This window comes from Cricetulus griseus, chromosome 4, assembly GCF_003668045.3.
Source record: "Cricetulus griseus strain 17A/GY chromosome 4, alternate assembly CriGri-PICRH-1.0, whole genome shotgun sequence".
NCBI classification, from domain to species: Eukaryota; Metazoa; Chordata; class Mammalia; order Rodentia; family Cricetidae; genus Cricetulus; species Cricetulus griseus.
This window is the reverse complement of record NC_048597.1, coordinates 113,707,573-113,731,828: the sequence shown is the minus strand read 5'-3', so window position 1 is coordinate 113,731,828 and position 24,256 is coordinate 113,707,573. Positions and strand designations below refer to the sequence as shown.

At 46.6% G+C, this 24,256-nt stretch overlaps 1 protein-coding gene across 2 annotated transcripts; it reads left to right on the top strand.

Annotated features, from left to right (window-relative positions):
• The first annotated feature begins 3,436 nt into the window (after positions 1–3,436).
• On the top strand, positions 3,437–23,331 carry Eif4h (eukaryotic translation initiation factor 4H). 2 transcript variants are annotated; one of them, XM_027416149.2, is made up of 7 exons: positions 3,437–3,590; positions 15,067–15,254; positions 17,367–17,431; positions 17,536–17,632; positions 18,752–18,811; positions 21,057–21,194; positions 21,566–23,331. In XM_027416149.2, exons 1-7 carry the CDS (start codon positions 3,532–3,534, stop codon positions 21,703–21,705), a joined length of 747 nt encoding a protein of 248 aa, XP_027271950.1. In that variant the 5' UTR covers positions 3,437–3,531; the 3' UTR covers positions 21,706–23,331. The 2 variants fall into 2 exon arrangements, with proteins under 2 accessions (XP_027271950.1, XP_027271951.1); XM_027416150.2 differs by lacking the exon at positions 18,752–18,811.
• The last annotated feature ends 925 nt before the right edge of the window (positions 23,332–24,256 follow it).

Here is a 24,256-nt window from a genome sequence, read left to right as displayed (position 1 = left end):
TTTCATCTCATTCTCCCTCATTCTCTCTCAAGCCTAGATTTCTTCTACTTATTCTGTCTACCTACCAGCACCCCCTAATCCTCTACTGTCTAGCTTTTATTAGCCAATCAGGTGCCCTAGGGAGGAAAGGTAAAACAGCAACACATTTTTGCCTAGTTAAGCAATTGCAGCATAAACAAATGCAACACACCTTTACATAGTTAAAATAATACTCTGCAAGAAATGTAACACACCTTTACATAGTTAAAGCAATTTTCCATAACATTGATGACTCACAAAACTACATTCCTGGAGCTCCCTGCAAAACATACGGGAGGCTTGCCTGGTCCAGAGTCTTCCCTCTCCAGAGATTGTGGCTGCTGTTATAACTGAACATAACCTTGGGAATGGGGCTGGTAAAGCTTCTAAGTTTCAGGAGCTTTCTAGGTATCTTCATGGGTTTCCTCCCCGTCCTTCCCTCCCTCAGTTCAAAGGAAATAGTTACACAGTAACCAGTAACAGGAGTTTGTTACCATCTGTGAGTTACTATGTATCTATAGTATTTTGTTATACACTCTTTCCTTTGAGACAGGGTCTCACTAGCCCAGGCTGGCCTTCAACTTCTGGTCCTCCTGCTTCACCTCCTGACTGCTAGGGCACTGGCTTACCCCAGGGCTCAAAAACATGCACCTTGCACAGTATTTTCATTAAAAGGTTTTTAAAACACAGTAGATTCACTTACACAAACACAAGGCATGAGTTTCGTTACTATAGGAACAGCATCCTCAGGTGATAAGGGTTTTCCTGGTTCCATTCTAAACCTGTGGTACTATCAAGAGTTAGCTACATGGTTCAGATGAATAGACACACCACTATGCAGTGAATGATTAGAGTAACTAACTTTATCAGACAACAACTGACAGGCAAACTAAACTTGAGGGACAACAAGATGACTCAGTGGGTGAAGGTGTTTGCCACCCAACCTGATGGATGACCTGAGTTCATCCCTGGAATCCAGGTAAAAAGGCAGTATGGTGGCATGCATCTGTGATCCCAGCATTGCTGTGGTGAGATGGGAAGGAGACAAGACCAACTAACCTGGAGACTACTGAACAACAGCAAGACACGAAAATCCTGCCTCAATAACGTGAAAGGGTGACTGACTCCTGAAAGCTGCCCTCTGACCTCCATACATGCACTGAACATACATTCGCACATGGGAACACGTGAGTGGACACACACACACACACACACACACACACACACACAGTACCAGTCATTTTTTAAATTACATTGATTTTTTTAATTAAAAAAAATAAGCTAGGCACTGGTGGCACATGCCTTTAATCCCAGCACTCAAGAAACAGAGGCAGGTGGATCTCTGTGAGTTGAGGCCAGCCTGGTCTCCAGAGTGAATTCCAGGACAGCTAGGGTTACACAGAGAAACCCTGTCTGAAAAAAACAACAAAAGTCAAGATCATCGTCTGTTAATAGGGAGTTCTAGCTCAGCCTGGAACTATCTCAAAAAAGCCTATCTCAAAAAAAAAGACAAAAAACAAACAAACAAACAAACAAATAACAAACAAGAAGAAAAGATAATAATAAAAGGCTGAAGATGTTGCTTGGGGGAAGAGTGTTCTCCTACGTGTAAGGTCTTTGGTTCAACATCCTATATTGAGGGGAAATAAAAACTATGAGGGCAGGCAAGATGGCTCAATGTATAAAAGGACTTTGAGTTGGACCCCAGGGACCCATATGGAGGAAGGAGAAAATCCACTCCTGCAAGGCGTTCTGTTCATGGGCAGAGGAACACCTGCATTACCCTACCCCAATACAATAAGCAAATTATGTAAACTAAATCCATGCTACTTTTGTTTATCGAGACAGGGTTTCTCTGTATTGCTTTGGAGCCTATCCTGGCACTCGCTCTGTAGACCAGCCTGGCCTCGAACTCACAGAGATCTGTCTGCCTCTGCCTCCCAAGTGCTGGGATCAAATGTGTGCGCCACCACCGCCCAGCCACAATATTCTTAACAGCTCCAGCCCTTGGGTTTATCTCATTTAAAACAGTGTGTCAAGGGTACAAAATGTTCATGTGCTGTGGAGTTCATAGTTCTCCTTAGATGTCACTTCTTAGGAGCTGTCCACCTCGGTTAATTTTGTTTTGAGACGGGGTCTATGTATGTAGTTCTTGTTAGCAACCGTGTGTGTGTGTGTGTGTGTGTGTGTGTGTGTGTGTGTGTGTGTGTGTGTGTGCGCGCGCGCGCGCGTGCAAAACATGAGGAGAGATCACACCACAGTTCTTGTGTGGTGGTCAGAGGACAACTTATGGGAGTCAGTTCTCTCCGAGTGCATCATGGGGATCAAGCTCAGGTCAGTCTTGGGAGCAAATATCCTTACCCTCTGAGCCAACCTACCCACCCTTAAAAATTCTTTTTCAGAGCAGATACCTGTGCAAAAGTGAAACATAGCTAGTCTCTTAACTAGTTCAACTACAAATGACCTATACTTTCATCTTCCTCACCTCTTTCCAATATCCAGACAGCGAATAAAATGTTTTATTTTGAAGATTTATTTTGTTTTTGAGACAGGGTCTTTCTGCACAGCTCCGGTTGGCTTGGAACTCAATATGTAAACCAGAAATGGCCTCAAACTCAGATATGCGCCTATGTCTGTCTCCAGAGTTATGGGATTAAAGGCGTGCACCAGACGCTCAACTCTTTGTTTTGAGACAGGGAACTCACTATTTTGCCCCGACTGACCTCAAGGCCATAAATCGGATCTACCAGCCTCAGTCTTCCCAGAGTAGGATTGCAGATACTTACCACCACGCCCAGTTTGTAGCAGTTGTCAAAAGACAAAGATGTGTCCCTTCACCTTGTTCATACTAAACCATTCCATTTCCAAGCCTTTGGTCCCTGGGGATCTCCACTTAAAACAGGTTGCGGTCATTTGAGTTTCACCCTGTGACCCGTTTGTCCTGAAGAGTTGTGCCCAAGTGAGACCTTAGCGAATCTAAGGTGATACCAGACAGCCCAGCATAGCGGCACACACCTGTCATCTCAACCCTTGAGAGGTGGAGAAAGCAAAAACCAGGGGTTCAAGGTCACCCCCCGCTACAGAGCCAGGTCCACGTCTCAAAACCCAAACTGAACCAAGTGATAACCGAAAGCAGCAGCGTGCAGGGTGGCAGACACCGCCGGAGGGAGGTGACCACGGGACAGGGCGGGGCAGGCAGGGACTGTAAGAGGCAAGCGCGCGTGAAACCCATCAGGCTAGCACACAATGGGCCTCGGCTGGCAGAGCATGCGCGCGGCGCTCCGGGTGGGGGGGCCGGCCGCCGCACCACGTGGGCCGCAGAGCGCGCCGGGGCCAGCAGCGGGCCCCGTCGGCCCAAGGCCGGGCGCGGCGGCGCGCGCATGCGTGCGTGCGATTTGCGATCAGGCAGCGCGGCGGACAGCCCCGGTAGCGGGGCGGGAGGGGGGAGGAGGAGTTATATTGCGGGGTCCTTCCTCGCTGGCCCGCTGGTTCCTCAAGGAGCGGAGACGGCAAATGGCGGACTTCGATACCTACGACGATCGGGCCTACAGCAGCTTCGGCGGCGGCAGAGGGTGAGGCGGGCGGGGCGCGGGCTGGCGGGCTGGTGGGTCGGCCGGGCGCAGTGCGGGGAGGGGCGGAGGGGTCGGCCTTGCGGCGCTCACTCGAGACGGGCGGCATGAAGCGGCCTGAGCAGGCCCGAGGAGAGGCCTGGAAATGGCGCGCTCCCGGCGCGGCCGGCGACGGTTAGGCTGCCGGGCTCTTGCTCGCGGCGCGCGTCCCTCCTTGGGCTTCGCGCCCGCGGCGCCGGCGCGCCACACTGCGGGGCCTCGGTCCCGGAGTTAGACCGCAGCGACGCCGGAGGGTTTCCCGGGGAGACGGGCGCGGCGGCGGGCTGCGCTGCAGCGCGGAAGCGGGCGGAGGCCCGTCCCCATCCAGGCTCCTCGCTGGGGCCCCTGGGTCGCTTGTACGTGAGGCCCGCGGACCGGATGAGATCGCGGGCCGCGAGAGATGCGATTCCCTTCCGCTTGGCGTCTGGATCCTCCGAGGGAGGCAGAGAGGACATGAACCAAAACAAATACGCCGTAGTGGGGAGTGTGTGCGCGTCTTTCCTCTCTGCCTCCCTCGCGTTTAGGATGCCCTACTGACAGGTACTACGTGTCTGCTGGCGGAAATTGTTCGTTTCTTCCTAGTTTCTCCCTGCCCCGGAGGGTCGCTTTCGCCTTGTTCTGGTTCTAGTCCACATGCGGACGATCAAAGTCAACCCTCCCCCCCTTCAAAATCGTTAACTGATGAATAGAAAGCTCTCGGTGCTTAATTCCAAAAATCACCGGATAATTTGTTCGCTTTTAATACTTTACCAGCTGGGGTTGAAGCTCGGTAGTAGAGCGTTTGTCTGGCATGCCTGAAGTCTTAGGTTCAGCCTCCTCCCAAACAATAGAAATACACAAGCTTAAGCCACTTGCTTAAAAAAAATAGTAATAATAAAATAACCATGAACAACTAGTTATAGGGGTTTTACAGGACAGTCTGCTTAAACATCTTTCTAATTTGCCAAGGGCACACTTAGCCTTTATCCTTTTTGCAGAAAGGGTGTCTTTCCCGGGGCAATATCACAGTAGTTCTACTGAATGTTAGGTTTCCCAAGTGGCTGCCCCCAAGAGTATCTTTTGTTAGGTGAAGAATGATCACCTTTAAATACTCGGGTTTGGAAATGAGTCACAGGCTTGTTTGGGGGCAGGAGTGTACTGGATATCCTTCATGCTACCATAAGGAGGAAGTTTGTAAGGTGGAGCCACATGTATTTTAAAGAGTATTTTAATTGCTAGTAAAAATATGAATAGGTGTTGGATGAAATGTTAACATGAATGCCCTGGGGGTCGATTTCTAGGCAGCAAACTTGTGCTAAAATCCTGCTGAAATTTTTATTTATTTTTTAAATAGGGTTTCTGTGTGTGGATTCTGGCTAACCTGGAACTCACCATGTAGACCTGGCTGGCCTTCCCAATGGTGTGATTAAAGGTGTGAGCCACCACACTCAGCAGTCCTGTTTAAATTTAATACTAGAGGTTTGGGTTAGTTTTTGTTTTTTTTTTTTTTTTTTTTTTTTTGCTAGTTTTTTTTTGGGGGGGCGATATGTACTTGGAGGCTCTTTTCCTACTCAAATCCTAGCACTATAGAAGTTGAGGCAGGAGAAACCCAAGTTTGAGGCCAGCCTGGACTAGGAGGTGAGATCCATTCTCAAGGGAAAGAAAAAACTGCCTTTAAACAAATTTGCCAACATTCTGGCGATGGTGAAGAGGTCATTAGACTTACCACCTAGCAGATTTTGACAGTTGAGACCCTTGAACAATTCTGAGAAATTAGAAAGTAAACAAAATCAAATTCTCTTAAGATGCAACTCATTTGAAATACTAACAGACTTTTGAAAACAATAGCCATTTGCCTGGATGTTCTCTTAAACCAGTTTAAAAAGGCCTTTTACTTAGAAACCCCTCCAACTGGCTTCATTTTGTTTTCTTCCTCTTTTTGAGACAGGCTCTCAATATGTAGCTCTGCTGCCCTCAAAATGCAGATCTGCCTGCCTCTACCTGCAAGCACTGGGATTAAAGACCTACAATACCACACCAGGCATTTCAGCTAGCAGCTTATTCATGTGAAAGTACATTGCTTGATTTCTTTTATTTATTTATTAATAATTTCATTTTGTATATGAGTGCTTTGCCTGCATATATATGCTTGCCTGGTGTTGGAAGAGACACTCCTGAGGACGAACCACAATGTAGGTGCTGAATCAGACCCTGGTGCTCTTAATAAGTGCTGTGCCATGGGGATAGGGGAGTTGAGACAGGGTCTCTATATGTAATTCTGGCTGTCTGGGAATTTGTTGTGTAGACCAGACTTAAAACTCACAGGGGGATTCTCCCTACCTCTGTTTCCTGAGTACCACTTGTGCACCAATCATGCCTTCCCTTCCCTTCCCTTCCCTTCCCTTCCCTTCCCTTCCCTTCCCTTCCCTTCCCTCCCCTCCCCTCCTCCCTCCCTCCCTCCCTCCTTCCCTCTTTCCCTCTTTCCTTCCTTCCTTCCTGTTTCTCTTTCTTCTTAGGTAGCTTAGGTTGGCAGCAAACTCGATATATAAAGGAAGATCTTGAAATTCCAATTCTCCTGCCTCTGCCATCTAAGTGCTTTGATCTCAGGTATGTTTGACTACGCCCAGATGCTCATCAGTTTCTTAAGTAGTTGGCTGGTCTTTCTGGTGTTTTTTGTTTGTTTGTTTTGTTTTGTTTTTTCAAGACAGGGTTTCTCTGGCTTTGGAGGCTGTTCTGGAATTAGCTCTTGTAGACCAGGCTGGCTCGAACTAACAGATCATCCTGCCTCTGCCTCCCGTGTGCTGGGACTAAAGGCGTGAGCCACCAATGCCCAGCTTATGGTGTGTGTGTGTGTGTGTGTGTGTGTGTGTGTGTTTTAGGATGGGGGGATATTTTTGATGGGCTGGCCTCAAAAACTCACAGAACCATTGTCTCTGCCTCTTAAAAATCTGTCAAAATGGGGCCTGGTTGCACTAGTATCAGTTACTCTGGAGCCTGAGGCAGGAGGGTTCCAACTATCACTGAACTAAATCCCCAACCCAGTTCTCAGCTATCTGAATCTAAAATTTAGTGTTGTGGTAGAAAAGTTGAGCAGGTATCTTTAATGACTGATCTTTTATTTGCAATTTTAGTAATGATACTTAAACCTTTTAGACACTTCAGCATATATTGAAAAGCCCATCTTGTTTTTGCTTGTGTGACGTATTTTTCCTTAGTCCAGAACATGATGGTGACACTATGGCATAAGTCTGGTTTTCAGAGTTATACATTCTCCGAAACCTTTTTTTCTTTTTTCTTTTTGATGCCTTGAGACAGGGTCTCATTATGTGACCTAATTGACCACGAAATACTAGCGATCTTCCCTCTTCCTTTAGTCTATCCTACCAAGTTCCGGGATTCTAGTCTTTGGAAGGTCACAGGCCTATTTTGTAGATGTGTGGCATGGTCCCACAGTTGTTAAGAAGTGAAGACTAAAAGCATAGCTTTCCCCTCAAGCCTACACATGTACATGGAATGAGGGCCAGGGACTGCATTGTTCTCCAACAAATCAAAACACAATTCCAGATCCCCAAGAGTTGATTGTACTCTGTCTTGAATGGACTTTGTTTTGCAGCTCATTTTTTCTGTTTGGTGTTTTTGAGACAGTGTTTCTAAGGACTAAAGGTGGTGTGGGAGGCGGGGTAGCAGGGAAGCACATTTTTAGCCTTGGCTGTCCTGGAGTGCACCTGGCTGCTTCTGCCTCCTGAGTGCTAAGATTAAAGGTGAGCACCACTGCACTCAGTAGTTTGGTTTTGTTCTTTTAAGGCAAGGTCTTACTGTGTATCCCTGGCTAACCTAGAGATCATGTAGGCGGAGTTAGCCAGAAACTTGTCTCTTGTTCTTCAGTGCCACCATGCCCCTAGGGATGGCGACTACTCATAATTGTGACGTAAGCCTTGTAGGGCTTCTGCACTGTTGTGTCTCTTTACATCCTCTCTGGCTTTTTGGAATAGAATTTCACTGTGTAGCTCAAGCTGGCCTGCACTCCCACATCAATCTTTCAGCCTCAGCTTAAGTGCTTAAACAACAGCCAGTGCCTTAAGTAGTAAAACTCGTATAACTTCAGAGCTAGCACTTTTAAACAGAAGTGGAAGAAACAGGGTATGGTAGTGCACACCTTTTAGTCCACCACCAGGGAGGCAGAGGCAGGTGGATCTGAGTTCAAGGTCATCCTGTTTGGCAGTGTGTTACATACCATAGTCTACAAACTCTGGCTCCGAGGCGGTCCTGCCGAAGCACAGAAGATTAAGACTCATCACAGCTATATTCTTTTTGTTTTGTTTTTCGAGACAGGGTTTCTCTAACAGCCCTAGCTGTCTTGAAACTCTCTCTCTAGACCAGACTGGCCTCAAACTCACAGAGAGGCCTATCTCTGCCTCCAAGGGGCTGGGATTAAAGGTGTGTGCCACCACTGCCTGACCACAACTATATTCCTTATTCATCTGTTTGATCACCCTGCCCTGCCCCCGCCCCCAGTATGTCATCTGATGATTAGGATCTTCACAATCTTGTCTTCCCTGGTAGCAGCTGAGCCTTTGAGTGGAAGCCACATTGAGGGCAGAGGGGCTGCTGAACTAAGTGAAAGAAACAGGGAAATCTTCATAGGAACATGGGAAAAAGAAAAAAAAAAACAAGCCAAGCAGAGTCTAGAGGTGTGTGTGTATGTGTGAGTGCATACATGACTTGTAAGTAGAGGGGACCAAAGAAGGGACAAACATGCTGCATATGTGTGAGAATGTGTAGGGGCTGTTATTCTTTTGTTTAAAAAGAAGAAAAGAGAAATGCTGAGACATGAGACATGTTGACTATAAGTTTATTATAAGGTCCGCCAGAGTAGGGAGACTAAAAAGAGGAAAGGAACAGGGATAATGGCTGACCACCATGGCCAGTCGCCATAGAGAGAGCGCATAGGTGAGAGAGAGTAGAGAGGAAGTAGAGAGGAAGAGAGAGTAAATGGGCGGGGATCTGTCTTTTTAAAGGGGTCCTCTGCACCTTCCTGCAGAATTAGTTCCATGGAACCTTGGGCTGACCAGGGTACTGCCTGTTCCACCAGGTAACAGGGGCAGGCCAGCATAATGTCTTAACCTTTCAGGGGCTACATAACAAAACCTAACCTCAAAACAAAAAGCCTTAATAATTAATGTCTTTGTTTTTTTTTTTGTTTTTTTTTTTTTTTTTTTTTTTTTTTTTTTGTTTTTTTCGAGACAGGGTTTCTCTGTGGCTTTGGAGGCTGTCCTGGAACTAGCTCTTGTAGACCAGGCTGGTCTTGAACTCACAGAGATCAGTCTGCCTCTGCCTCCCCAGTGCTTGGATTAAAGGCGTATGCCACCACCCGGCTGCAATTTTTTTTCATGTATCCTCATACTACTGCTTAAACTTGGAGCCTGCCCATATCCCCCCCCCCCTCGGTTTTTCGAGACAAGGTTTCTCTGTGTAACTTTTGGAGCCTGTCCTGGAACTGTTTACCAGGCTGACCTCAAACTCACAGAGATCTATCTGCCTCTGCCTCCCCAGTACTGGGATTGAAAGCACAAGCAACCAGTGCCCAGCCTCTGATACATTTTTGAAACAAGGTCACACACTGTAACCCTATTCTGACCTATTGTATAGTCCAAGCTGGCCTCAAACTCAAGACAGTCCACCTGCCTTAGCCCCAAGTGCTGGGATTACAGGCATAAACCCTTGTTTTTTAAATGTCTTACTGGTCTTGGCTGGGCATGGTGGTATATGTTTGTCTGCGTGTACTTGTATGTGCCTGTTGCCAGAGGTCAGAAGATGTTCACTTCCCTGGAACTGGAGTTGGGATAGATGTAGGTGCTGGAAATAGAACCTGGGTTCTCTGCAAGAGCAACAAATGCTCTTAACTATCCACTCCATTTCCGGCTTTGATTTTTCTTTATAATTAGTGTAATTGTTAGTAACATAATTGAGTACTTAGAAATAACTGATAAGGGGGCTGGAGAGATGGTTCAGCGGTTAAGAGCACTGACTATTATTCTAGAGGTCCTGAGTTCAATTCCCAGCAACCACATGGTGGCTAACAACCACCTTGAATGAGAACTGGGGCCTCCTGCTGGCATGCAGGTAGAAGACTATACATAATAAATAAAATCTTTTTTTTAAAGATCTATTTATTCATGTATTTTATGTATATGGTCGCTCTGTCTTCATGCACACCAGAAGATGGAATCTGATCCCGTAGCAGATGGTTGTGAGCCACCATGTGGTTGCTGGGAATTGAACTCAAAACCTTTGGAAGAGCAGTCAAGTGCTCCTAACCCCTGAACCATCTCTCCAACCCCAAATAAAATCTTTTTTATAAAAGAAATAACTGATAAGGAATTTGTGTGTGGGAGCTGGGGATATAGCTCATTTAGGAGTGCACATAGCATTCATGAAGCTCTAGGTTCCATCCCCAGCGCCAGATAAATCACTGGGTGGGGGTAGGGGTGGGGTGTCTATAATCCCAGTACTTAGAGGCAGAAGTATCAGAAGTTCAAGATCATCTACTGTATAAGTAGTAACTTGAAGCCAGCCTAGGATACATGAAACTATCTCAGACAGCAAACAAACAAGAGAGAACCCACAAGCCCCAATGCTTTCATCTCTGCTGTCTTTACTTAAGGAATTGCTGCTTTGGTCGACACATTGGAAGGACATCCAGGAAGGGTTGTTCCCTGGGCCTTACAGGAAGCTGTGCAGTACTATTTGATACTACACCAAAACCTAACAGTGCTAACTTTTATCTGTAGCACTCAGAGCTCTCCTCTCCTGTGGATTGAATGCATTCTTCTTAGGGAGTGATTGTGGGGTATGTATTTAGCCGTTGTGTTTTTGCTCTTTCAGGCAGGATCTGTGTAGCCCAGGCTGGCCTCAAACTCACAGAGATCCTGCCTCTGCCTCCCGAATGCTGGGATTAAAGGCTTGGGCCACCATGCCAGGTGCATTTGGGGCTTGGAAACTCAGCAACACTCTGTAGTTGGAGATGATGGCACATTTCCTTATAAGTATCCCAAAATGAATATAGTATCAGAATTTACAGTCAATAGTAGTAGGGTTTCCAACCCTTCAAATAGAGGTAGGTGATTAAGCTTGTTGACACAGGTCTTTGTCTTCCCCACCCCATCTTAAAATGATTTGTCTCAGACTGGTATGTAGCTAGGCATGAGCCTGACCTTGAACTCTGATGAGCCTGACCTTTTTGTTGTTGTTGCATGGTGAAGTTGGCCTTATGTGGTCTGGGCACTGTCTAGGTTTTAATCTAGAATGTATGGATCATCAGAGCCTATACGGTAAAAGCAATGGAAGGCTTGTCTTTGAGGAGGGGCAGAGCATCTGTGAGTTGTGTGCTTGTTCTTTTGTGGCAGGGTCTTCCCCATGTAGTCTTTGATGGCCTTAAACTCGCCCAGTCTTTTTTTTTTTTTTTTTTTTTTTTTTCCCTTATCCAAATGTTTCTGCCTCCCAAGTGCAACGATTAAAGGCATGTGCTAGACTTAAAACATCTGGGGGGAGGGGAGTGTATATGAAGCTCCAAGACAAAAGATTTGGACAAAGACTGTTGAGATAGACCAGTGTGGAACAGTCTGTTCTGAACTATTAAAGATCCTGAATTCATACATGCCTGCCTCTGTCTGCCTCCTGAGTGCTGGGGTTAAGTGGGTGTTTGCTACTGTACCTCGCATATTTATTTTACTTCTGAGACTGGGTCTACATTTTTACACAGCCTGGCGTAGGATTTGGTACATAACCAAGAATGTCCTTGAACTCCCGATGCTCTGGTCTACCTACTGTAAACTTTTAACACTAGATTACAGCCATGCACCACCATGCTGGGCGTATGCACCGGTGTTGATAGAGCCTTGGGATTTGTCCATACTAGACACTCTACTGTTGAAGTATACTCTTAGCCTACCCCTACCCCATCCCCATTTTTTAAACTTTAAAGTTTTTTGTTTGTTGAGATAGTCTTGTTAAGTTGCCATGCTGGCCTCAGATTTGAAACTCACACCTCTTGTGTGTAGCTGGGATATGTGCCACCAGGCCAGTTGGACTGATTTGGTTTTCTGCTTCATTTACTTAACTGGATCCAGCCTTCAATAATCTCTGCTCCTTTTATTGGTTTCTCTGGATTGATTTGTGCTCAGGGCAGCACCAATGGCCTCAGGCTTGCCAGGTAGGCCCTTTGCTGACTGTAGTCACTTCCATGTCTTTGCCAACCATCTTAGTTTGCTTCCCCGATCTGCTAAGTGAACTCAAGTTCTTAGTGCTGTGGAGGATTTCTGACTACCTCAGGAGTCATCACCCAGTACACTGGTGTCCTTTTCCGGAGTCCTGCCTGCAGGGCAGGGCAGGGCAGGGTTAGGCCTTGACCTTCTGTGCTCCTTGCTCTGACCTTCAGACATTCCACTGTTTGACTGAAGTGGAGAAAAATGGTAGCCTAAAGGATTTGGGTTCAGCTGAAAGATTTCCTGAATTGTTACTACTGCCTTGAAACATACCCATTGGGTCATCACTAGTCTGTTCCTAGTCATTCAATGGTCATTGAACAGCTGTGGCTTGTTGGTGGCATATGATAGAGCCTGGGAGCTTATGGGTATCAGAGACGTGGCTGGAATTTCAGAGTGTAGGGCTAGGATCTGCGCTTTGGCTACCTGATTCCTAGTTTCCATTCCTCTCTATCATCCCCAAGTGCCAGGCTCGGATTATAACCTCAGGTGTGGCAGTCTAACCTTGAGTGCTTGCTCTATGGTTGTTAAATTTTATATGATGCTTGGTATTTATGAAGTGGTTTATTGTCAATTAAATTAATTTATGAAACTAAGCAACAAGCAAAACGGAAGCATGCTTCATCCCAGCACTGGGAAGGTTTGCCAGCCTGGACTTCATAGGGGAGAAATACAAAACAACTAAGGTACAGAGAAGTGATTGGTAGAGGTCCTTTTCTAAGCTACCGACATCAAAAATAAATCTGGCTTCCTAAACAGGCTCTGAACATGTTCAGTACTAAGGAAGTACTCTTTCATGTTGTGGTTTATACATGTTACCGCCTGAGCAAAGTGCCGGCTTCCTTTTGTCTGGACTTCTGAATCCTGTCTCTAGCCAGTTGTTTGCTTGCCTGATGTTTTGGAAACAAGATTTTCACTCTTCCTAGTGCTACTTGCTTGAAAGCTAAGCTTTCTGCCTTCCCCAATGTGAGAGTTGCCCCTTAACTATGGCTTTGAAGAGAATCCCACTGTCTTTTTGCTTTTTCGAGACAGGGTTTCTCTGTGTAGCCCTGGCTGTCCTTAAACTCAGATCACTTGGGATTAAAGGTGCAGGCTGCCATGCCCAGCAGAGATCACAATCCTGGCCATCTTACTCCTGGGCTTGGTCTTGCTCCCACACAGGTATTCACTATTACTAAACCCTTATTTGTAATACCTGTGCACTGATGAGCTAACTGCCAGAAATAAACAGTGCTTAAAGTAGTGTGCTTGGGAGTAGTGTGATGAGAGCGTGCACTGTCCTGCCCTGGTGGAGGTGAATCATATCCCTGTGTCTAGCATATCCTTGCTGTGTGTGCCACCCACACAGCATCACAGCTAGGTAAACCTCCTGACAGATCGTTAGAAGGTCAGTCAGACTACCAAGGGTGGGTAGAGTGCAGTGTGTGTCCTGACATTGGTGCCGCAGTGCCCCGAGTGCTCCACTCTACTTTGTTACTGCTGCTCCTTCCTGGGCCTTGCTTAAAGGGCTAGAAAATGAATGGTATCTTAGTGTCCTCTGTCCAGTCCTAAAGTACCTTACTGAAAATATTCGGAAAGTTCTTTGGGAGGTAAGAACCTGAGAGTAGTGACAAAGGGTTAATGGGACTATCACACACTACATAAGCTTTGGAGAGTGGGAAGGTATGGGGGCAAATGGCTGTAGCCCTCATGAACCTGTTCTGCTGTTAGGTCAGACTGCAGGATTTCCTTTGGGGAGTGACAGTTGGGCATGTGTTGTGTTTTTTGATATGGGATATTCAGATAGACCACACTGGCTATGAATGTGACATGGTCCTCCTTTATGTCTGAAGGACAAGGACAAGGACTGGGTTACAAACATGCACTCACAACTTTGTCAAGACATATTCTCTCTCTTTCTCAGCTTTTGGTCTTTCAAGGTGTAGCTCTGGCTGGCCTGGAACTCGGAGATCCTCTCAGTCTCCTGGAATTAAAGGCTTGGACCACTATGCCTGTTATTTGTTAGGGCATTCTGTGGCCACTAGTCAGCAGTAGAGAGAGATGATTGTAGCACCCATGTGTTAACCTCAGCATCTGGAAGAGAAGCTTTAGAATACTTGCAGAGAGAGGATCTAAGTTTGATTCCCAGCACCCACCTGATCGCTCACAGCCCTCTGTAACTCCAGGGAATCCAATCAATACCTTCCTGACTTGTGTGGGCACCATACATGTAGTATCTATACATACATCAAGCAAAACATTCCTACACATAAATGATGGCACTTGTCTTTAATCCCAGCACTTGGGAGGCAGGAGGATCTCTGAGTTTGAGGACAGCCAGGGCTACACAGAGAAGCCCCATCAAAAAGCCAAAATTTTAAAATAAAATAAAATAAAAACAAAAACCAGGTGGGTGTGGTGGCATACGGCTCTAGTCTCACCTTGGAGAGGTAGAGGGAACTTGAGGCCATCCTAGTCTACATAGAGAGTTCCAGGACAGCCAGGGTTACGTAGAGAGACCCTGTCTCAAAATAAATAACCCCCCCCCCAAAAAAAAAAAAAAAAAAAAAAACTTCAGTAGTCCCTCCTAGAAAAAGATTTCCCACATCTCTCTGGCCAGTCTGTTCTGGTTTTGTTTTGTGGCTGGCCTGCTGACCTCAACCTCCTGGTCACTGGCATGTACCACCGTGCCCTGCTCTTTGGTTTGTCTGCATATTTAGTCCTGGGGTCGATGTCAAGTGTCTTCCTTAGTTACTTTCCAGCTTAGTTTTGAGACTGGTTCTTCCTGCTCACCTATTCAGCTAGACTAGACAGCCAGTAAACCACAAAGATTAGACTGAGTCATTCAGTTCATCTCCCAACCCCAAAAGGCAGGGTCTTAACATAGCTCAAGCTAGTCTTGAACTCATGATCCTCTTGCCTTCATGCTCTTGAGTTTTCCACATTTCTTGTGTGATTAAGTTCAGGGGGTGTTGACTTAAGTTTTACCACGTAAACATTACAGATAGAGATTCCAGCACAGCAAGAGAGCCACTTGTCATAGATGTGTGGTGCATTTGGGGTGTCGTGTACAGAATTGCTTAGGTTCTGTTTCAATGACTATTTCTGTCACCAAAATCAGGCACTTTTTTGATAAGTGAGGAGGATGCAGTGGAAACAGATTGGATTATTCTTGTGGGTCAGGAGCCTTAAACTCTTGTGCATCTCTCTCCTCTTAGGTCCCGAGGCAGTGCTGGTGGCCATGGGTCCCGAAGCCAGAAGGAGCTGCCCACAGAGCCCCCCTACACAGCTTACGTAGGAAATCTTCCTTTTAACACAGTTCAGGGTGACATAGATGCTATCTTTAAGGATCTCAGCATACGGAGTGTGCGGCTAGTCAGAGACAAAGACACAGACAAATTTAAAGGTAAGTTTGAGGTATTGTGGGTGGGTATTAAAGGTGGGATATGTGAATAAAAACGAGTTAAGTGAGCCAGAAGGCTCTGTTCATGTGTGTCTTTCCGTCTGTTCTATGTTAGCTTGGTCCACAGCAGAAACCAACATAACCCTCCCTTTAACCAGTTCTCAGTCCCCTTGGGAAACAGTGTTTTATAATTGTAGTTTGTAATGGGATGTGGTATATGCTCAGGTTTGTCTGCCCAACTTTCATATAGTTCTGTCTCTGTGGGCACAGGAGCTATCTTGGAGGAAAAGGAGGTGATAAAACTCAAGACTTTAAAACAAAACTATTTACTTGTGTGTTTGTACATCCCTGAAAACAATTTATTTTAATTAGATTTATTTTTATGTTCCATATAAATGTTTTGCATACATGCATGTATGTATATGCACCATGTGTGAGCCTATTAGATTGCCTGGGTCTGGAGTTTATAGTTGTGAGCTGCCATGTGGGTGCTGATGAATTGATTGAACCCTGGCTCTCTGCAAGAACCAACCCTGATCTTACCCAGTGAGCCATCTCTCCAGCCTTGAAAATAACTTTTCGTTTTTCTCTTATTGTCTTGCTCTTGGTGGCTTCCAGATAATTGTTATAAAATCTGAAAGTAATCTCAGTGGTGCCAGACTCCCTTGGAAAACTTAGAGCCTATTTAGGAGGGCTAGTTCATTTCACATATAGCTAATGTTTGCACAGTGGTGTCTGAATGGACCCAGGATGGAAAAGATGGGTAAGCATGTCCTGCCTCCCAGGCCTAAGTACATGGTCCTCGGTTCATTCAGCTTACTCTGTGCATCCAAGAGAACTACAGGGTGGAAGCCCAGCGGGTGCAAAAAGCAGGTGAGTGTGGTTTTACATAGGCTTTGCTTCATACCCAGTAGCTGGGCATGGTGTATAACATGTAGTAAACACAGGTGTTAGGGAATCTCTGGCTGCATGCTAACAAGCACTAGCAAACCAAGTTTGCATAAGGGTTATAGGTCAGTGTAGCTTCAAGCTGTATCAGTATTGGGGCCTGTCTTTTGGAACATTGTGTTGAGTTAGAGCTCTAGAGGTTGAGGTGTGTGACTGCTGTCATTGCTTCCTTGAACTTGGAAATCCCTCTTCCAGTTGCCTTCCATGAATCCATTTAGGGAAGAAAACTCTCCTTAGCTTTCTGCAGGTTTGTGTTCTCTAACAAATAGTGAACAGCAGCAGCTAGAGCAAATCTTCCCAGCACCGTTTAGTGCTTCCAAGTGGGGTCTGGTTTTTACAGAGTGACCTATGAGAAGGGATGTGGGGACATGGGTGTGAGCAGTACTTAATCCAGATTTAGACATCACTGGAGAGTCATCTGGGACATCAGAAAGTTTGATCTGTTGCTAAGGATATTTTTTTTAGCTTTGAAGCAAAGGGTAGGAATTTAGTAGGCACTGTGAACTCCTTCCTTCAAAACATTTAGGTATTAATTTGAATCTGAAGTCTGCCTCCAAATTAGATTACATTACCCAGAAGCCAGACAGCTCTGCAGTGGTTTTAGCGATTGTAGTTAAAGCACATAAGCAGAGGGCTGAGGACATGCATCTATGGCAGAACACTCCCCTAACATACATGAGACTCTGCATTCCACCCCAACACTGCAAAAAGAAAAGTAAATGTAAGAAGGGGAAGCATTGTAAAAATAACACCATGGCTGTTTCACTGCCTGTTAGGTTAGCATTTTCTACTGATGGACTATAATTAAGGGCCTGGAATGAGGCCTAGCTAGTAGATAGAGTGCTTGCCTAGTGTGTGCCTAGCCGTGGGTTCTATGTCTAACATGACATGAACCAGGCATGGTGGTATATGCCTATAATCCCAGCACTTGAGATGTGGAGGCAGGAGGGAGTTCGTTTTCTGTAGTTACTTATGTAGCAAGTTTGAGGCCATTCTGGGCTACATGAAACCTTATCTTGGAGGGAAGTATACTAGCATATTCTGGGATCAACTGTCACCCAGATGGCACAACGCTACAGGCTATGGTGTCTAGTGATGCTAATGGGACTCCAGCGGGCCTGGCTGGAGTCCAGGATGTGTGTACAAGGTGATTCTCTTCTCTTGTAGGGTTCTGCTATGTCGAATTTGATGAGGTAGACTCCCTGAAGGAGGCTCTGACGTACGACGGTGCAGTAAGTACTCTCAACTTCCCTTGCCCAAGCAGCAGCCTGAGGTGTGTGTTCCTGTTGATATATATATATATATATATATCTCAAGTGTTTTCCCCTGTCCTTAGCTCTTGGGTGACCGGTCACTTCGTGTGGACATTGCAGAAGGCAGAAAACAAGATAAAGGTGGCTTTGGATTCAGGAAAGGCGGACCCGATGACAGAGGTGATTAGCTGTTTTAAAAGTAGGCGCAATTTGCTGTATGTACATACTGCTTGCCGCTGCTGTGCATCATTTACTGAGCAGTGACTCAGGCGTGATGAGTCCCTGAGAGCTTAGGTGTTGTAACAGTTTGGCAGTGGCTTAGGGTTTCTCTTGCTGAGATGAAACACCATGATCGAAAGCAACTTGGGAAAGGGTTTATTTCCTTAAACTTCCACATCACAGCCGGGTGTTGGTGGCCTTTAATCCCAGTAAAGGCAGGTGGATCTCTGTTTGAAGCTGGCCTGGTCTACAGAGCGAGTTCCAGGACAGGCTCCAAAGCTACAGAGAAATCCTGTCTCGAAAAAACATAAAAAGAAAAAACTTCCACATCATTGTTTCATTGAAGGAAGTCAGGCCAGGAACCTGGAGGCAGGAGCTGTTGCAGAAGCCATGGAGGGGTGCTGCTTACTGTATTGCTTGCTCAGCCTGCTTTTTCTTCTAACCCGGGGTGGCACCACCCACATTAATCACTAATTATGAATACTCTACAGGCTTGTGTATAGCCTTTTTGTTTGTTTGTTTTTGTTTTTCGACATAGGGTTTCTCTATGGCTTTGGAGGCTGCTCTGGCACTTGCTCTTGTAGACCAGACTGGCCTCGAACTCACAGAGATCCGCCTGCCTCTACCTCCCGAGTGCTGTGATTAAAGGCATGCGCCACCAACGCCCGCCTATAGCCCAATTTTACAGAGGCATTTTCCTTTTTATATATATAATTTTTTTCTTTAAAGATTTTATTTATTATGTACATAACATTCTGTTTCCATGTATATCTGCACACCAGAAGAGGGCACCAGATCTCAGGAATTGCTGGGAATTGAACTCAGGACCTCTGGAAGAATAGTCAGTGCTCTTAACCTCTGAGCCATCTTTCCAGCCCCCAGAATTTTCATTTTTTTTTTAAAGCCCATGTCAATCATTAATCAAGAAAATGTCTTCTCAGACATTCTCACATGTCAATCTAATGGAGACAGTTTCTCAATTGAGGTTCCCTCTTTTTAAATGATTGTGTCATGGTAACCAAAAAAAAAAAAAAAAAACCAGCAAGACCTCAACTTTATCTTTTTTGTGTGTGTCCTTAGGAATGGGTGGCTCTCGAGAATCTAGAGGTGGATGGGATTCCCGAGATGACTTCAACTCTGGTATCAGTATTTTTTGTTTGTATCTTTGCTTCTCGGGAGTGTCCAGCCTAGACAGACTTAACTCCTTCTCCAGTGAGACTACAAAAGGTGGAGAGACTCCCCTGAGCCTGTTACTGGGGCTATAGCTAGGGCAGCTCCTGTGGTTTCACGGGTGGCACAAAAAGAACTAGCAGTGTTTCTAGAAATAGCATAACATAAAATTCCAAAGGTGTCCAGGAAACCTCAGTGCTGAGAATCCTGATGGCCAGACCCTTCATGGTAAATAGGTTCTGTTTTTTCATCCCCTCCTCAGCCAACCCAGGTTGATGAGGGGATGTTTGAGTAGGTGTGGGAGGCACAGGCAGGCATTTACAGTCCTGTAGACAGTCAGAAATGAGCTTATTCATAAAACTGCAGTAGCCTGCAGTAAGTCTGTAATTTTGTGTATAAGCTGGTCTCTGACTGAGACCAGCATGTGTCTCAGCCAGCCCGAGTCAGAAAGGCAGGTGCTGGGGTGGTGGCCCCTGGCCTACAATGTTAGAGCTTTAGGTTCTGGAGATAGCAGGGTGACTCAGCAATAAAATGAGCAACTTACCAATGACCAGAGCCTTCCTGCTTCTCTGACTCAGCCATGAATGCACCAGGAAAGTAGATGAAAATATCCCACTAGAGCTGGGAATGGTAGCTCAGTAGCTAAACATATGGGGCCAGGTCCTGAGTTTAAGCCCTACATCATGTGTGCACATGTGCCTCCCCCACCAGAAATAAGAGTCAATGTGCTGGCCTTGACTTAAAGAGGACAAAGGATTTTCATGGTGTGCTTCCTTAGAAGTCCATGGTGGGCTGTCACCTCCTGCATAACCTTCCTGTTGTCCTTGGGGCTTTAAGATTTCTACTTTGCAAAGGGAATTCAAATAAAGGAAGCAGACGAGGTTGTGTGAATACACTATTGTGCTCTGAATGTGCTGTTGTGGAATTTTTGTTAAGACAAGAGCCCACCATATAGCCTTCGCTTGACTGGAACACTGTAGCTGAGGCTGGCCTATAATTCAGATCCATCTTCCTCCCATGCTCTAGAATTAAAGGCATGTGCCACCTCCTCTGGTTTTAAAAAAGGTATTTTTAATTTTGTTTTTCTGTGTGCACAAGCTCTCTCTCTCTCTCTCTCTCTCTCTCTCTCTCTCTCTCTCTCTCTCTGTGTGTGTGTGTGTGTGTGTGTGTGTGTGTGTGTGTGTGTGTGTGTGTGTGTCAAAAGGTAGTTTTCAGATCTACCACATGGTCTCCTTCCACCATGTGGGGAGATCAGGCACTGAAGTTAGGTCAACAGGCTTGGTAGCAAGCACCTTTACTTGCTGAGTCCTATCTTGGTTTATTTTTGAGACAGGGTGTCATTGGCCAGAGCTTACCTATTTAGCTAGGCTGGCTGGCCAGCAAACCCTAGGGATCCACTGTTCTGTCTCCTCAGGGCTGGGATTACAAGTCCATGATACCACATGAGAACCAATGGAGACCAGTTTTTAGCTCCAGGCAGTTATGAGCCACCTGATGTGGGTGCTAAGAACTGAACTCAAGTCCTGAGAACAGCAAGCTCTTTGAATGAATGGGTGGATGGATAGATGGCTGAGTCATCTCTCTAGAGAGTCTGCCCACCGCCACCGTTTTTTCCCCTGATGTGGAGCTTTCTATGTGATCTTGCCTGGCCTCAAACCTGGCAATATTCCTGTCTCCAAGGAATTCCTTCTGTTGCTAAGAATCGAACACCTCTAAAGTGACCTGCAGTTTATGGAGTCTCAGCACATGTAGAGCACCTCAACTCTGGTCCACACTGCAGCAGAAACTAGAGGAATAGAGCAGTTGCCTAGAGCTCCCAGTGAGGGGCGGGTAATTCAGCAGTAGAGCAGTAACTTAGAGTCTGCAGTGAGGGGAGAGGTGTGGCTTGGAAGTAGAGTGCTGTCTACTTCACGTGGTGCTTGCCTTTAATCTCAGCATTAGGGAAGCCAGGGGCAAAACAATCTGAATTGGAAACCAGCCTGAATTGGAAACCAGCCAGGACTACTTAGCATCAATGAGAACTGGGGGTGTGGCTCAACAGCAGAATGCTCCCCTAACAGACACAAGGTGTAATTACCCAGCAAATGTACTTTTTTTAATTTTGGGGAGATCTCAGATACTATACAAACTAAATTGAGAATAAGTTCCCAGAGCATTGTTTATTCTCTTTGATATAAGAGTTAAACAATTGTTAACTTACTGTCTTCTTCCTTAGGCTACAGGGATGACTTCTTAGGGGGTAGGGGGGGCAGTCGCCCTGGGGACCGGCGAGCAGGACCTCCAATGGGGAGTCGCTTTCGAGATGGCCCTCCCCTACGCGGCTCCAACATGGACTTCAGAGAACCCACAGAAGGTATGGTAGACATCCTTGGGATTTACTCTCCATCCCCGTAACCTTCTGTCTTCCCTTGCATTGATGTTAGTCTGAATGGTAGGCTGGCCTTGAATGTCAGCCGTCAACCTTGTGGGAGGCCATTTTGAAAATTGGATGGGTCTGTCATAATGGCCCATACTCCCAGCACTTGGGGAGGTGGGGTAGAGGAGGGAGGATCCCAATTTCAGTGTCCTCCTCAGCTGCATTACAGGTTTGAGGCCAACCTCGGCTACATGATGAGGCCCTGTCACAAAGGGCTGGGCCATTGAGGTCCCTGCAGTTTAGTAATCAGTGTGAGTGTATGGCATAGCACCCATTCTATATAACCTGCCCTGTTTTCTGTCCTCCAGAGGAACGAGCACAGAGACCACGGCTGCAGCTTAAACCTCGGACAGTGGCAACGCCCCTCAACCAAGTAGCCAACCCCAACTCAGCCATCTTCGGGGGAGCCAGGCCCAGAGAGGAAGTGGTTCAGAAGGAGCAAGAATGAGCTTAGGTTGGGAGGGAATGGGGCATGGGGGAGCTGGAGCAAGACCACAGCCCAGCCTAGTGGCAGCCAGTCGCCCTGCAGGCCCCATTCCCGCCTGGCACTGTCCTCCTTACAGCGGAAACACAGAGCTTGTGAGTGCATGTCAGCTGTTAACAAGTGGTTTCTAGTACATTCTTGGCTTTGCTATATCTATCTAGTGCCTGTTTTGTGCTTTCTTTCTGTTTTCTTTCTCTTCCCTTTCACTTCTGCCCTCTCCCTGCTCCTTCCCACATAGTGTGGCCAGGCGTGGAAGGTGGGCTGAGGTGCTGCTCCATCTTTCTTTGCTTTCTCTCTTTACATGCCCTGGCCATGCCCCAGGCGTGCTGTCCTCTGCTTATTCTCGGAGCTTCTCTCCAACCTGCATGTCGAGTTCTGTGTTGCTGTGGCTTCTGGGAAAGAGCTGGAGCCACTGCTATGTGGCTGGTGGTGACTTGGTATCCAGCTGAGATGGGCATGCAGAATTGGAGGCACCTTGCTTTCAAAACAAGGAAACCTGGCTGCTGGTCCTGACAGGTGCTGTGTTTGGGGACCTATCACCTGCCCAGCAGCCTGTTCAGGCACAGTAGGCTCCTGTCAAACAGTGAGGCCAGAAGGGTGCAGGGGAATCTGGACATTCTGCACTGGTGGTGACCTGCGTGCCAGTGGCCATGTGGCTTTGCTCCTGCTCGCTCTTAAGACCAAGTGCAAGCTCATTCCCTGCTCTTCCTGGGCCGTGGAGCCCCTTGGGGGTGCAGCCCACTGCAGCTCAATCCGCTTCCTACAGCTGAGGCCTGTGGGAAGCAGGGGTGGTGCTGGAGCTGCACTGGGCAGCTGTGCTTGCACTGCGTCTGTGCGCTCTTTCCCTTGTGTCTGTCTGCTCCGGGGTGCTTAGCACAGGCTGCTCCCCACCGCAGCTCAAGGCCTAGGGTCTGGCACTTTATCTGATCAGATGCACAGCTGTTGAGACCCTCAGTACCTGGGTGTCTGGAAACCTCTAGACTTGCTGCCTCCTGTGGGGCAGACCCCTGCTCCCACAGACAGTGTTGAGCACTCACTTGGGAGCAAGGGGATCAGGCTTTGCTTTTAGCTTGAACAGCTGTGAGTGAACAAGTGGAAAATGATTTGGCACCAAGTCCCCATCTGTTCCAGTTGGAGCGGTTAGGGGGTCAGCCAGCCACTAGAGCCTTAGGAAAAAGGGGCTGAGAGGTGTGCAGCTTGCTTATTAGCTAGCAGCTTCCTGCCAGCCTACCCCTTGGCTTGTGATTGTCTTTGTTGCAAGGTCTCGGCAATTTACAGAACTCTCACTCCTTCCCTCGCCTGCCATCTTCTCTGCTTCTGAGATAAGAACCATTTGTGTAACACCAATACCTAACTTAAGACAGACATGCATTGCGTGGTTGTAATCAAAGCTGATGCTTTCAGATGATCTAATCCATCTCCAATGCGGAAAAGACAGAACAGGCACGTCCATCACACTGCTGGGCGCCCAGCTGACTGTAAGAATGGAATTCCAAACACTTAACACATTCAGTTCTATGACAGAAAGTGAGTCTATGGATATGGTATTTTGTGAATGATCTTTTAAATAAAAGAGAACCTTACGTAACATCTACTGTGTCTTTCTGGCCACTCGTGAAGTTGGATTTTGAAAAGTGCTGTTTAGTATTAGTAATTTAGGTGGCAGGTTCAATGCTCTTTCTTCCCATTCAAAGGGTCATAGCATAGTTGGATGGCCTTCCTGGAGCAGCCTGATCCTTGGAACCTCAAAAGAAGAGAGTAGAGCTTTGCCGGGTAGCACAGACCAGTCATCAGTGCTTAAAAGGATGGGTGTTTGTTGTATAAGCATCTCCAGCATCCATGTAAAACAGTGTGCCCGTGATCCTAGTGCTGGGGAGGCAGGAAGAAGATACCTGGCACTTGTTGGCCAGCCAATCTAGCTAAGTACCTAAGTGACCCAGGGGTCTCCAACAGACCCTGTACTTATGTCTATAAGTAAGGCCTTTGAGGGCTAGAGATGGCTCAATAGTTAAGGGGACTGGCTGTTCTTCAGAGAACCCAGATTCAGTTCCACATGGCAGCTCACAACCATCTATAATTTCAGTCCCAGGAAGTCTGGTGTCTTCTACCATCATCAGGCATGAATACATGTGCAGGTAAACACCCTTACACATAAAATGTGTATGTGTTAGGCATAGTGTCACTCCATTAATCTCAGCACTCAGGAGGCAGAGGCAGGCAGATCTTTGGAATTCCAGACTAGCTTGGACTACATAGTGAGATCATGTCTCAAGAATGGGCAATTTTAAGTCTTACTAGCTTACTTCCTGTGTGTCCCCACTTTGCAGGAGTGATGGCAAAGTAGGTGTGACCCCAGCCAAAAAAAAAAAAAAAGCCCAAGTGAAAAGCAACTTTTTCATAGTGTTTAAACCATCTATATTGATGTTCCTGAGGTGGGTTCACGCAATGGGTTTACTGGTTTCTCTGCTTTTGCGGGGTTGGTGTTTTGTAGACCAGGCTGTCCTCGAACTCAGAA

What these genes read in the sequence shown, in the direction of transcription:
- Eif4h (XM_027416149.2), top strand. Translation starts at nt 3,532, where the DNA reads ATGGCGGACTTCGATACCTACGACGATCGGGCCTACAGCAGCTTCGGC. An exon ending in AGCTTCGGCGGCGGCAGAGG is followed by an intron (nt 3,591 to 15,066) that starts GTGAGGCGGGCG and finishes CTCTCCTCTTAG; the next exon opens with GTCCCGAGGCAGTGCTGGTG. An exon ending in CTTCAGAGAACCCACAGAAG is followed by an intron (nt 21,195 to 21,565) that starts GTATGGTAGACA and finishes TCTGTCCTCCAG; the next exon opens with AGGAACGAGCACAGAGACCA.